General features: G+C 41.1%; 1 protein-coding gene across 1 annotated transcript in view; it reads left to right on the top strand.

Moving 5' to 3' along the window:
• LOC310771382 (retinal-specific phospholipid-transporting ATPase ABCA4-like) overlaps positions 1 to 14,898 on the top strand; it is a gene marked incomplete at both ends in the record, with an annotated part of 189,101 nt that overhangs the window by 164,974 nt on the left and 9,229 nt on the right. The window contains 4 exons of the mRNA XM_083631907.1: positions 5,281 to 5,401; positions 7,002 to 7,064; positions 7,465 to 7,571; positions 12,134 to 12,275. Coding sequence (XP_083488033.1) covers positions 5,281 to 5,401; positions 7,002 to 7,064; positions 7,465 to 7,571; positions 12,134 to 12,275 — 433 coding nt within the window. The remainder of the gene's footprint in view (positions 1 to 5,280; positions 5,402 to 7,001; positions 7,065 to 7,464; positions 7,572 to 12,133; positions 12,276 to 14,898) is intronic.

Genomic DNA, 14,898 nt, shown 5'->3' with positions numbered 1-14,898 from the left:
TATCGAATTTCACAAAAAGCCGTTTATCTCTGAATATTTTTTCTGACGCTAAAACCATGCTGTATTCAACTGCTAATGCTTACATAACTACTAACTCTACAAACTAACTCTTTTAGACAGAGAAAGTACACATTCTATTAGTACTTTTGAGATATTGTATGTTCACAAACTCCAAGCAGAAAATAATCCTCGGCTCTTGTAAAATGAGCCACAATCCTCAAAAAACGGCTTGGCAGAAGCTACCTACAGCAAGAAAAAAACGGCTGGCAGTCAATGTGTTAAAATGAAATGTCGCCATCGGCCCGAAACAAACATTTCTGCTGATATGATAAAATTATGCTTTAATTATGCCCAAATGCTCGATGCAAAAACAAAGAACAAAAATGTTAATAATAAAAAATATGGCATGTTTTATGTACATAACCTGAGATTAAGTAGTTTTATCATTTTAACCAGTGAATTGGTACATTTTGAAAAACATTGAATTGATGTCTGCATAGATCTGCCAGTGGGCCAACACAATAAGAGTAGGCATAATAATGTGTTAATTCTACTACAGGAGAGACTTTATGTATATATATATATATATATATATATATATATATATATACGTATATACTGTATATATATATATATATATTTAGCGGTAGTTTAGGCTTGCACTCGTTTAACGCCGTGCGCAATGCAAATTGGGGGCATGCATGAGCGCATGCCTGTTATAATTGTACTGGACATAGGCGTGCCACATGCCAAACCAGGGGGATATATGGCATTATCCTATCGTCAGCATCGCGCAATTACTTTGCACTAAGAGCTTTGAAAAGCACTTTAGGCGCTAAAATACTCCGCGCTTGAGCGCACCATAATCTCCACGCAGCGCAGCGCAGAAACATCATTACGCACGGATGTGCCATGCCAGGACGGTGCCGCGTCTATGTGCCGACAGGCCGCAGTGCCGACAGGTCGCAATGCCGATAGCCCACAAGCAGAACCAGCTGAGCGAGGCGGAGTGCAGCGTGTCGGTGGAGCTACCTCTCCCAGCCCCCACGCCAAACCTAACCTCCCCCCATGCCTAAACCTAACCTCCCCCAGACCCTTAACCCAAAACCTAACCTCTCCCAGCCCCCACGCCAAACCTAACCTCCCCCCATGCCATGCCTAAACCTAACCTCCCCCAGACCCTAACCCAAAACCTAACCTCTCCCACCCCCATGCCTCAACCTAAGGTCGGCATTGCGGGTGGTCGGCATAGCGGGTGGTCGGCATAGCGGGTGGACCCCGCCAGGACATCAAATTCTGCTGCTAAAATTGGGTAACCAGGAGATTATTCGGTGAGGCAATCAACTATAATTCACTGAGAAACTTTTATCACATCGCAAGGAGGGGTTATGGTAAATTACTTGAGAAAACATGTACATTGTAGCCTACAATAGGCTATTCACCTTCACCTGCTATCCCATAACCCGGAGTGTCGTTGGCACCACAGCCGATCTGTCACAAGCTCTCTCCATCTCTCTCTGTCCTCGGCACGAGTCGGCAGCTCAATGTTTCGCAGAGTTTTAATTGAGTCCACTGTAAATCCTCCAATCTTTTTATATCATTTTTAAACAGTTGTGTTTCTGTATAAATCATTACAATATGCTCCCGTGAGGTGGGGATGCATTTAGCTGCTGCCGGGCGGGGGTGCAAAACTCGGCATAAAACCTGGACACTAGCGCAAGGCGGAATGCAATCTTCCCTGCCTTAAGGCATGCGCAAACAAGGTGTGCAAGTGCAAATAGGGGATATCACCTGTACCAAGATAGGGCCCAGATGTCAACAACAATATGACAAGACAGGATAATTATACAAATACACAGACACATACCCCCCCCCCCCCCAAAAAAAAGAAGAAGTGTGATACATTCATTTCCAGGTCAACTAAATCAGGCAAGAACATGCCCTTCCATATGTCGAATGCCATATTCATGCCAGGCCTTTTACATCACCAGAATGTTTTATGTCCTCACTTGTGTACTAATTATTTCAGATAATGTATCAAATATCAAATCTGTCCAGAAATTAAATAGAGAGGGGCCAATACCAAAACGTGTGGACATGATTTGCAGGGGATTGGTTACATCTTACACAATTAGGGTTCACATCTTTGTAAATCTTGGATAATCTTGCTTTGGTCGAGTGGGCTCTATGAATGAGTTTACACTGAATGAGAAAAGTTTAAAAACATGCACATCCAAGTCGAATCCGGCAAGTGCAGAGCTGGAGAGAGGCTGGAACAACGAGAAAATAAATAAAACAGCACAGGGCTCCAGTGAATTATTTGTATAATATATAGCACCGTTCTGGTAAATGGTGCAATAAAAATAATTCACTGGACCGATTGCAGTGTGCGAGCTGTTTTATTTTTACACTGAATGAGACCATGCCGAGCACACACAGAGGAGCCGTGTGCCTCTTCCCATACTTGCTCAGATATTTCCTCACTCAGTTCCTCTTCCCATGAGGATTTGATGACACTTAATGAGGTGCTTTGTAAAGTGCATATTTGACAATAGATTATCATCATAAGGGCGTCGTTTTGGTCTCAAAGTTGGTAGGGTCGAGGACGGCATGAGGGGAGGCGGTTTCGGTGGCGCCATATTTAGAGGAATATCTAATTTTAAATCAAAAAATTTAGTTTTCTTTAACCTTTTTTAGCCATATTTAGAGGAATATCTCATTTTAAATCAACATTAGGATTATACTGTTGTGATGTCATTATTCAGTATCTTCTCCTTTCCTCAATAACTTTCATGTCACCACCTGCTCAGCTCTCCTGTCAGCATAATTGTAACTAACAAACACAAACTGTAGGTTTAGCCATCTAATCATGTTCTTTTACAAACAGCCGTTTTGGAAAGAAAAAATTGCCACTGAATCCCACACATCATACATCCTACATTTCTTCCTCCTAAGAGTTGCACGATCTTCAGTCAGATTGTCAATTGCCACCCTTTGACATCGCCAATACACTGATGTCATCGCGCAAGCACATGGCTAATTAATATGGACGTTAACATCCATATTATAGCCATGTGCTTCAGCTGCATGCTGTACTTTGCTAAATTAGCATCGATGCTAGCGGGACTTACCCAGCTATGTCATTGCCTGCTTGCTGCTGCTTGCACTGCTGCGTCACTGCTGCTTGCTGGTAATGTTAATCCCATGTCAGAAAAAGTCTCCAGATTTGTCGCTAATGTTAGTCTCTTCTGAGAAAGATTGTCTCCAGGAGGGTCTGTCTGCTGCAGGGAAACCCGGAAAACTGTGTGTGTGGGTGGGCGTTTGTTTGGTCATCAGCCAAATGAGCCAATCAAACATGAGTTTGGGGGGAAAAATTGGACCGGCCCATTCAGTTGTGAAAAACAGGGGTAAATGTAACTTTGAACATAACATAATGCAAACTAATTTCACTCAATAATGGCCGGGTCAATTCTATCCTTGCTAAATATGGGAAGACAATCTAAATGACCTATATAACTGCACTCCAAAGATAATGCAAATAAGGTTGCTTAAAAGTTGGTAGGGACAATTGGACATCCTGAAATATTGGTTGTGACAAGTCACCACCAACCCTACCCAAATCGACACGCTTGGTCATAATACCTTTCAGAGTAGGAAGTGGGACAAGAAAGGAGTCAAACAGTGTTTTATCAGGAATGGCGGGGAATTGGGGATCTATGCTACGGACATGGCTCCGGATCTGTAGGTACCTAAAAGAAAATCCTAGGATTTTGACCAAACTTGACTGGCAGTTGGTCAAATGTAGCAAATATTTATCAATGTAGAGATCACTAACTCTTAAGACTAGACCACAGGAGAGACTTGATGTTCTCTGAAATTATTATTACTATATAGATATTTTTTTTAACTGTATATCGGTATCGGCAATCAGCCAAAAGAGTTTTAAAATATTGGTATATCATGCATTCCTACTAAATATCTTTATATCACTTCAAAACACTTTCCAACACTGTTTTAACATGAATTCTTACTGTGCCATAATATATTATGAACATTTTGTGCTCTTCCTACAGTACATGTCACCGTGCTTCAAATGCATACTAGTTATCCTTTTTATGAGACCATTTCTGATTCAAACCCAGAATTTGTGAGGATGATGGTATTTTTAAGGCTATTTGTGATCCTGTGCCTAAGTGAGAAATCTGAACACACTAGGTCCCATCAGGTTTGAGCAAAAGTATCCAACTCAAAATAAATGTCCTTTGTTCTACTACCATTCTCGTAACCTATTTATCTCATCTCATCTCATACCTGGTTACCTACAGTGCACAACTACTGTACTTCTCCATACGGTGGCGCAGTCGGTAGCACTGTCGCCTCACAGCTAGAAGGTCCTGAGTTCGATTCTCGCCTGGGACGCTGTGGGTGCTGGATATGTGACCCCCCCATATCTTCAGTGCCTACAGCCCAGGTGGGCTATCTCGTCGAAAGGGCCTTTCTGTGTGGAGTTTGCATGTTCTCCCCGTACCCCCCAGGGGGTTCCTCCGTACATAACCCCCCACTAAAAAACATGCAGAAGATCGTCATCCGACCAGTGACGCAACATCTGAAGTTGGTCCCCAGGCGCTGGAAAGAAAAAGCGACCACTGCTCCTGGCCTGCCCCCTGGAGGAAAGGACAAGCCTGGATGGGTCAAATGCAGAGGACATATTTCACCGGCCACCGTCAGCATGAATGTGTGTTGTGGCCGCATGCATGTGTTGAAGTGTTCGTGTGATAATAAAGACGGGCTGCCGTCTGAAATCGTGTTTTTCGTGTAATCGTGTTTTTAAAAGTGTCATTGCCATAAAGTGTGAATTTGGGCGGTAGTCTACCAAGATCAGGGCGGCTTTAGCTCAGGAGGTAGAGCGGGTCGGCCAATGACGCAAGGGTTGGCGGTTCGATCCCCGCTCCCTCCCAGCTGCTGTCGTTGTGTCCTTGGGCAAGACACTTAACCCTCCTTGCTCCCGATGGTGTGTAGGCACCCTGCATGGCAGCCTGCCGCCATCGGTGTATGAATGGGTGAATGTAGACTACCTACTGATTGTAAAGCGCTTTGGATAAAAGCGCTATATAAATGCAGGCCATTTACCATTTACAATTTAAGATCATTCACTTCCTTTGAAGTCTACAGGGTCTGCAATAAAACAGAGAAAACATTGATCTCTAATCACTAGATCTCAGATTTGATTGGTTGATAGATTGATTGGCAGTTAATGTGTTGATTGGTTCCCCTCCACAGGATATCAGATCACATGAAGCCCCCTGTCATGGACGAGGATGTGGATGTGGCCGAGGAAAGAGACCGCATCTATAAGGATGGCAAAAACAATGATATCTTACGCATACAAGATCTGTCCAAGGTGAGATGTGTTTCAGGACAGGAATCCATTTGGGCCAATGAAAAAGATACAAATGGAAATTCAACAAATAATATTGAAAAGAATATGTCAGCCTGAAAAAAATATTTATATGAGCAAAGGACTTGAGATATCTCATAACTTTGCTATAACTTTACTTTTTTTTAATCAATCCTGTGCTTAAATTTCATTTTAGACGTCATTTGTAAGTGAAAGTGCAACTTTTTTGTCAAACAAATGGTAAATAGTCAAATTTTAAGATACTGAATATTGGCACATTCAATCCAAAAATATTGATATCGGTATCAGACTTCAAAAACTTTTTTGTAGAAATATTACTATTTTGTAGGGAAAGGTCTTGAGAATGCTCACAGCTTTAACAGTAATCCATAATGTACTTGTAAATGCATGTTTACTGTTTGTAAAGTGGTGGCTGGTTTTTGTAATTTTATTTATTTATTTATTTATTTATTTATTTATTTATTTATTTATTTATTTATTTATTTATTTATTTATAATTTGACACAGATGAATAGCCAGGCTTTGTTGTTGTTTTCTGTGGTTGTGTTCATCCCCTCTGACTCAATTCAAAATACAAAAGTACTTATTACCAAAGCAAAAACAACAAATAACAGATTTTTAACCAGATTTAGTTAGCAATCATGATATTATGACAATAACAACAGTACAATACTATTCTAAGTCATCATTATATCAATAGACAGATTTATTGAAAGACACAATATGCATTTTTTCCCCATGCGATTGGAAAAGTTATGGTTAATAATGCGTTGCTGCAAGTATGTAAGTCTTTTTCTCTACTACTACAGTACATGTTTTGAATTGGTTTATCTCATTTCACCATACTAAATCTAACCATGCCACCATAATACCCAGAGTCCCTTGCGCCACCGAAGAAAGATGAGCAGTCGGGAGTCGACTGAGTTGTAAAGATAACGTTAGGTGTGTTTACGTTTACTAAAGTTAATGTTTTCTAATAGATAATTAGATCAATCACCTAAAGACTTTTCAAACATATTTCATTGCAGGATGATGTTTTCTTTGTTGTGTTTGTGAGGGACAGATTTTATAGTATTCAATCTTAATATAGCGTTTAGGTGATTGATTAAAAGACACAAAAACATGGGCTAAACAGGGGTAAGTAGCCTATTTCTTTTAGGGGTAAGAAATTATCTTAAAATTAAACGAGTATTTGATTTTAAGGTGTACACCAAAGACAACATCATCCTGCAATGAAATATGTTTGAAAAGTTTTGTAGCATCTAGTTGATTGATTAAAGAAAATATCTATTAGAAAACATTTCCCTTCACTTTCCATCGTAAACGTAATGTTTACAACTCGGCTCTGACAGAGCCTGCAGACCCGTAGTGAGCCAATCCTGCCTCCTCTCCAATCCCCCCACCCCCTCCGACTCCCGACTGCTCGCAAACCCTAGTATGTAGTATGGTGACATGGTTAGATTTAGTAGCTCCCAGTTAGTAATACTACTCTACTTACAGTAGTTATTCACCTTGTCCCTCATTTCCTTTCTAATATCCCCCCACCGTCTCTCCATCTCTGGGCCTCCTCCTCTCTTCCCAGACGTACACTGGAACGGCGATCCCAGCCGTGGACCGGATTTGTGTGGGAGTCTCCCCTGGAGAGGTATTATGCTCAGACAGACAACCAATATTTACACTGTAGAACAGTGGTTCCGAAACTGGGGTACGTATACTACAAGGGGTACTTGAGAGAAAGGCGAAAATGGAAAAATTTAAGAATAAATTAAATGTTAAAATAAATATGCTCATTGCTCAGGAGGCACTAATTGTAACACTTTCACTCCATCTCTTATTTTGGAATAATTCATATATTCAAAAGGTGGGTTATCATTAATTCATTTCATCATGATATGCTATAGTTGCAAGCAAAATGTTGTAGTCGAGTAAAGGGGGTACTTGGATTCAGAAATCAGGGAAAGGGGGAACTGAAGCCAAAAAAATATTTTAGAACCACTGCAAGAAAGCACACTCGTCACGTCTCATTTTGTCCCCGTCCAATGCAGTGCTTCGGCCTCCTGGGGGTGAACGGAGCGGGGAAGACCACCACCTTCAAGATGTTGACTGGAGACGTCGACGTCAGCTCGGGGAAGGCCTCAGTCGCCGGTCACAGGTCGGTCATGCTATATCATTACTAGGGCATTCACGACTACTGCATTTTAGTAGTCATTGACTACTCCCAAAAAGTAGCCAACTAGTTGACTAGTCATAGGAGAAATATATTTTTTACACCCAATAAAAAACATCGCTAACACTTTACAATAACGTACACAAATAATGTAGTAGTTACTAGTAAACTAATCATTAACTAATAGTTATTTAATGAGTAGACTCAGCCCTCAGTCTTAATCAGTTTCACTCCTGTAAGACTGAGAATATTACTATTTAAATCTTTGCATAACGTTAGGTGGCGCTGTTGGAAGCCTTGCATCGGAGAACCAATCATGAGTGTTGTGGGCAGGCCTGCTTTCTGGGGGCAGTGACGCTCATGCAGAACGGGTGTCTCGCAAAACATCGCCGCGTTTGCGGAGAAACATATTAATCACTTAGAAACAAACATAACCTATTAATAGGGCGTGTTTCATCCGGCCCCGGCGGCTAGAGGTATTTTCCCCAGCGATAAGCCCGACTCCCGAGGCTACGTTACAGAGCCTGCTGATGACTCACAGTAGCAAGCGGACCACTTCCGGGTAGGAAAAATTATTGTAAAATAAACAACAGGTATAAACTCTCTTTGCAGCACATCGGTGTCTTGCTCTATATTGGAACTATGATAAATGGCATTGCCGCTACCAAATAAAATTCTAATAATAAATGTAGGCGTGTCTGCTGCTGGCCGTTCTCGCCGGGCTCCGACAGACAGTTTCTGACAGTGAAATTCCCAGACGTTTGGTGGCGCAGCTCACCAAACGTCTGGGAGCCGAGACTATTTAATGAGTAGCTAATGAATAATTTGTCATTAGTCAATCACTAGTTAATCATAGTTAATGAGTAGTTAGTCATTAGTTAATGATTAGTATCTAAGTTCCTGAGTAGAGTAGTTAATCATTACTTGATGATTACTAAATGTCAGCTCGTGAATATAGTAGTTAATCATTAGTTACTGATTAGTCGGTCAGTTTCATGAGTAGAGTAGTTAATCATTCGTTAATGATTAATACATGTCAGTTCGTGAATATATTAATCAATCATTAGTTAGCTACTGATTAGTCGGTCAATTCCTGAATAGATTGTTAATGATTAGTAAATGTGAGTTTGTGAATATATTGGAGTAGCTAATCATTAGTTAATGATTATTTTGTAGGCTGTTCACTCCAAAGAGTGACTCATTCATTATTACTTAACACCACTTACCTTTATCATTCCCCCCTTAAGTGCTGCTCCAGAGTTGTTCATTACTTACTTATTACCTGACCATTAGTTACTCTTTTTGTGTACCCTATTGTAAAGTGGTGCATCATACTCAGTAGTTTATGAGTACTTAATTATTACCTTTCCATTTGTTACCCTTTTTGTGTACCCTAATATAAAGTGAAAGATCATATCCTTATCAAATAAACACTTCAACACTTGCTCCAGGTGAGATTTGAACCCCCAACCCCAAGATAGTTCAATTGTAAGTCTGGTTCTCTACCATCTGAGCTAACCAGCCTGTTATTTGGTAGAGCTATACTATGGATCTGTAGAGCCGGAGACTAAGTCTTATGTTCTATCCACATACTACTTTCTGTTCAAGTACTTATAGTTTTAAAGGTATATTCCATCCAAATACTACTTAATGTAAAGTACTTAGGTATGTTTCAGCCAAATACCACTTCTGTCTAAGTACTTGTGTTTTAAAGCACAGAATATACCTTCAAAACTATAAGTACTTGGACATAAAGTAGTATTTGGCTGGAATATACCTTCAAAACTGTAATACTTTGTCTCCGGCTCTACAGATCCATAGTATGGTTCTACCGACTAAGCTGTGTTAACAGGCTGGTTAGCTCAGTTGGTAGAGAACCAGACTTATACCCTTTGGGGCTGCGGGTTCAAATCTCACCTGGAACAAGGCTTGAATATATTACATATAAGCATAAGATGTTTCACTTTATAGAGTCCACAAAAAGATTAACTAATGGACAGGTAATGATTAAGTTCTCATAAATGATGCACCACTTTACAATAGGGTACACAAAAGAGTAACTAATGTACAGGTAATGATTCAGTACTCATAAACTACTGAGTATGATGCACCACTTTACAATAGGGTACACACAAGTGAGTAACTAACAATTAACTATATACTCAAACTGACCATTGACTAACCATTAACTAATGAGTAATTACTCTACTAAGGAACTAACAACTAATCATGAAATAATGATTAACTACTATACTCACAATGTGACATTAACTAATGATTAACTAATATATTCACGAACTGACATTTATTAATCATTAACGAATGATTAACTACTCTACTCATGGAACTGACCGACTAATCAGTAACTAATGAATGATTAACTACTATATTCACGAGCTGACATTTAGTAATCATTAAGTAATGATTAACAACTCTACTCAGGAACTTAAGATACTAATCATTAACTAATGACTACCTACTCATTAACTATGATTAACTAATGATTGACTAATGACAAATTATTCATTAACTACTCATTAACTATTAGTTAATGATTAGTTTACTAGTAACTACTACATTATTTTTGTACGTTATTGTAAAGTGTTACCAAAACATACATTCTCGTCAAAACCCAGCAAACATTTTCACGTATAACGACCGACCGTCTGCTGCACGTCAAACCACTACATCTAGTCAGGGTCTAATTATATATCCGGAATGGAAATCGTAGCGACGTAATTCGTCTACTTCCCCACAACATCAAAATATGCCGCTCCCACAACGGCTATATTCAGATAAAAATCTGCACAGTATGCATGCAGCAGCGTTGCATATAGCCTACTGTACAGTATGAAAAAATTAACTCATAGTGTGTCTTAACCACTAGGCTATTGATTTTGTTAGTTTGTCTCTGAATTTTGTCATATATAGGGTCCTTAAAGCAGCTACGAGCAACTTTTTCGATTGTTATTAAACAGTATAATTACAATATTGATGCATCACATCTTACCTATAATAGTAGCTGAGACCAAAGCCGTGTCAATCGGAGATTGCTCCCTTAGGTGATTATTAAGTCTGTGTCTGTCTAAACTCGCGTCAACAGGGGGCTCTCTCTCTCTCTCTCCTACGGCCGGCCCGGCTACACCCGGAAGTGAAACGCGGAAGTGAAACCCGGAAGTGAAACGCAGCTGCCTGCCTACGCCGTTTGCGCTGCCTAGCAACATAACATAAACAATGTGAACGCCACGCATTCTCTCGGGAACATCTCTCGTTATATTCTAACAGGTTTTTTGGAAGTTATTTTGTGGTTATGGCTGAAGTGGCTGCTGCAAACCGTTTCATTTCACTTCCTGATCTGCCCTGGCCACAGACAGACTAACACTGGCCGATTCACTCGGGGTTCAAGCGAGACTACTCTGCGTTGGTCTCGTCAACTATTAGAGGTAAGATGTGATGCATTGATATTAAATTTATACTGTTTAATAACAATCGAAAAAGTTGCTCGTAGCTGCTTTAACAATGAGGACTTAGCTTTTGATGTGATGGTCCCTACTGGAACTTGCATTGCTAGGCTGCCTCGCTAATTCTGTTTCATGATTCCAACCAGCGATGAGACAGATATATAATTTATATAATTTACGATAATGTAACCAACGTGACTTGACCCTTTATTTAGCAGTCAGCACCATACAGTACAACATCCAAGACCCAGAACACACTGCGTTCAGTTACGGCAAGAGTAATGGGACAATACACCACAGGATTCACGAAGCTTGTGATAAATACAATAAGAGACACTTGCTATGGGCACTTATATGACAAACGTGTTTTCATATTTAAAAAAGAAAAGGGTGTTCAATAATAGTCGTCATTGCACGTGGAGTGCATGTCACACTGTGACTATCTGATCACACAACAGGTAAATTGTCAATAAAATGTAATTTTATTCAACAAAAACACAAAAGACACCTACCTACATGTGGTGTTTTCAAAGCAATATGAGATCAATATTTATTGTTTTGAAGGGACAGTCTAAACGCTACTTTGGGGGAACGTGGAGAGAACGTCAGACTTTCTGGGTAGATGACTTACGGGAATTCTCTCATCTGGTGACGTCGCGGTCAAGAAGATGTTTGCTGGGAAAGGTCTCAAAATGTATGTGAAATAGCAGAGTTCTGATTCGCTCTGACAGACTGTTTACAACTGAGCTGCTAAACCGAGCAACTTGTCTGAGCTGGAGATACAACTGTTTGACTGGAGTAACAACATAGACCAGAGTCTTTACATCTCAATACCTTAAATTCTCTTTATGTAGCATGGCATAACGTAGAAAATGATTGTTCAAACAAATCTATGTTCAATTTATTTATATTGTTTATTCCTACAAAGTCGACTATGATGCACAGTGTCAACTGGTTTTGATAGTCAACTAGAAACCCCTAACTAATCATTACTGGAGCTGAGTGCGTTCTCTAGGTCAGGCTCAGATTATTCACAGGCCATGTGAAATCACGGTCTGCTTGGGTTCTGTTGTGTTTTCCCGGCAGTATTTTGACCAACATCCTGGACGTGCATCAGAACATGGGCTACTGCCCCCAGTTTGCCGCCATAGACGAGCTGCTGACAGGCAGGGAGCACCTGCACCTCTACGCCCGCCTCCGAGGCGTCCCAGAGTCTGAGATCAGCAGGGTGAGATTGGCCTTTTGCAATGCCATGACAATAATAATGAAAACGACTGGGGATTTGTGAGCAGCAGTGCTGTAATGATAAACCAATGGCTTCCCTTAGCAAAAAGAAGTATACTTCAAGTTTATTTTATTAAGTAAACTTAAGTAAAGACCAAGTGTACTTTTATGCAAGTATACTTATATACTCAAGTATACTTTATGCACCAAGTATACTAATATCAATATACTAGTAGTATACTCCAAGTGTACTTGCCTAATACGTCTTGACACTAAATTGGCACTAAATCGGCCCAATTCAGTATACTAGTAGTATACTAAGTAAGTATACTACAAGTTTAAGGAAAAAGTACGACGATGTGAGATTCGAACTCAGAGACCCTTCCTTTCAGCACAATGTCCTGTGTCTTATCCACTCAACCATCCGTTCAGCTGAGTAAAGAAGTGAATGTTGACCATACCACAATGCCCCATATCGTTGCATCAGCGCTGTTTCTAGGCCGAGCGCCTGGCGCAGCGCAAATCAGTGGGCGTGGACCAGCGCACTTGATATCGTCGTGCTGGCGCTACACGCAGCCTAAAGCATTACAACCACGCCTTTTAAGCGTAAAATTATGCACCGTCATGCTCATTGGATAACTGCAATAAACGAATCGCACGCTTGCCTTTTTAGCTCCAATTCCACTGGTCCCGCAAAACCATTATTCCATATTATTATGCTTCTCAAACCAATCTAACTGCAGTTTAAATACTGCAAGCATGTAAATACGCTACACTATAGCAAGAGTGAAAATAATGTTCTAAATGCATCAGCTAGAAAAATATAGCCTATTAGATTGGTGAAAGTTTGTCCAGAAAGATATCATTTTCTCTCGCCTGCTGCAGGAAGGATGATGCACATAAATATAGCCTACATTATGTAAAGTCATTGCATAAATGTGTTTTTATTGTAAAACTAAATGTGGAGTAGGGCCAAGTTATTGGAGCGGACATCACAGTATAGCAGATGACAGCGAAGCGCGTTCCGCTGTCACTTATCTAAATCACGTTAAATCGACAAGGGATATTTATAGCCCCAGTAGGACATATATGTTTCACATAGGGTGGTGTTTTCATTTCGATGTTTTATTTGGTCCAATATTGAAATGTTCTACAATTGCAGGTTGTCTTACCATTACACATTATTTAGATCCTCCCTTAATATAGGTTTTCGGCTCATTTGGTTGCTATTTAGTAGCGAAATGGAGAAGCACAATGCATGTTGGGACATTCACATTGCAGTGAACTTACAGCTTATTTTTTCTATGGGACTCTGAGCGAGGGAGTCAGAGACAGTCGGTATTGTGCCTGGCAGACTGAGGAGAGAGGGAGAGAGTGACACAGAGAAGGGTGACAGAGGAGAGAGCTGAGTAAGGGGGAGGGGGAGGGAGAGAGCCAGAGGGGAGCGCTCCGCGCAACTGGCGCACTCTGAATAGGCCTGGTTTTCAAAAGCGCAAAGCGCTAAATGTATGCCAGGTCGGAAGATAGCAGTACGCCGGTATTTAGCGCCGACACGCCCACTTTGGCCCATTCTGGGACTGCGCCACGCCCATTCGGCCTAAAGCGCATTTGGCAGCGTAAAGCCATATTGATATCGTCCCAAAACAGGCGCAAGGCACGTTTTTTTGCGTTTAAGGCCCGTTTTAGCGCCGAAGGCTTGTGGGAGAATAGGGCCCTATATGTGTATCTGTCTCTATTCTAACACTATAGGTCGGATTGGGCTGAAAATTTGCATGGAGGTGGGTTATGATCTGGGGAAGGTCATGAGCAGATTAGAAAGTCCTGGAATCACCTGGAAAGTCCTGGGAAATCCTGGAAACGACCTGGAAAACACCTCATGCCCACAGCCCAGTTCGGATTGGGCTGAAATTTTGCATAGAGGGGGGTAGTGATCTGGGGAAGGTCATGGGCATGTCATCAAGTCCTGGGACCACCTGGAAAGACCTGGAAAATCCTGGAAAACACCTGGAAAACACCTTACGCCCACACCCCAGGACGGATTGGGCTGAAATTTTGCATGGCGGGGTGTTAGGATTTGGGGAAGGTCATGGGTCCATCACCAAGTCCTTGAACCACCTGGAAAGTCCTGGAAAATCCTGGAAACCACCTGGAAAATACTTCACATCCACACCCCAGGTCAGATTGGGCTGAAATCTTGCATGGCAGGGGGTTATGATCCAGGGAAGGTCATGGGCACTTCATCAAGTCCTGGAACCACTTGGAAAGTCCTGGAAAACACCTGACACCCACACCCCAGGTGGCATTGTACTGAATATTTGCATGGCGGTGGGTTGTGATCAGGGGATGGTCATAGGCAGGTTGTGTACTTCTGGAAACCATGTCTGGACACCACCATAATTTCCAGCGAAGCAAAAGTCACAGTTGTATTGCTTTAATTGTGCCTATAAAAGGGAGCATGGGCTCTGTTTGTCTGTTTGTTTCTCTGTTTCAATTGTCCCTCTGATGATTTCATTCATGAATTAATGTCTATGACATCATCACTGATGATGTCACAATCTCTATGACATCATCACATCTATGACATCATCAGTGGTGGTCATCAGTGAGTGATGTCATCAGTGATGTGA

Source organism: Poromitra crassiceps, assembly GCF_964638095.1.
Source record: "Poromitra crassiceps genome assembly, chromosome: 2".
Taxonomy (NCBI): Eukaryota; Metazoa; Chordata; class Actinopteri; order Beryciformes; family Melamphaidae; genus Poromitra; species Poromitra crassiceps.
The sequence above is the reverse complement of the archived record's forward strand: the minus strand, read 5'-3'. Positions and strand labels throughout refer to the sequence as shown.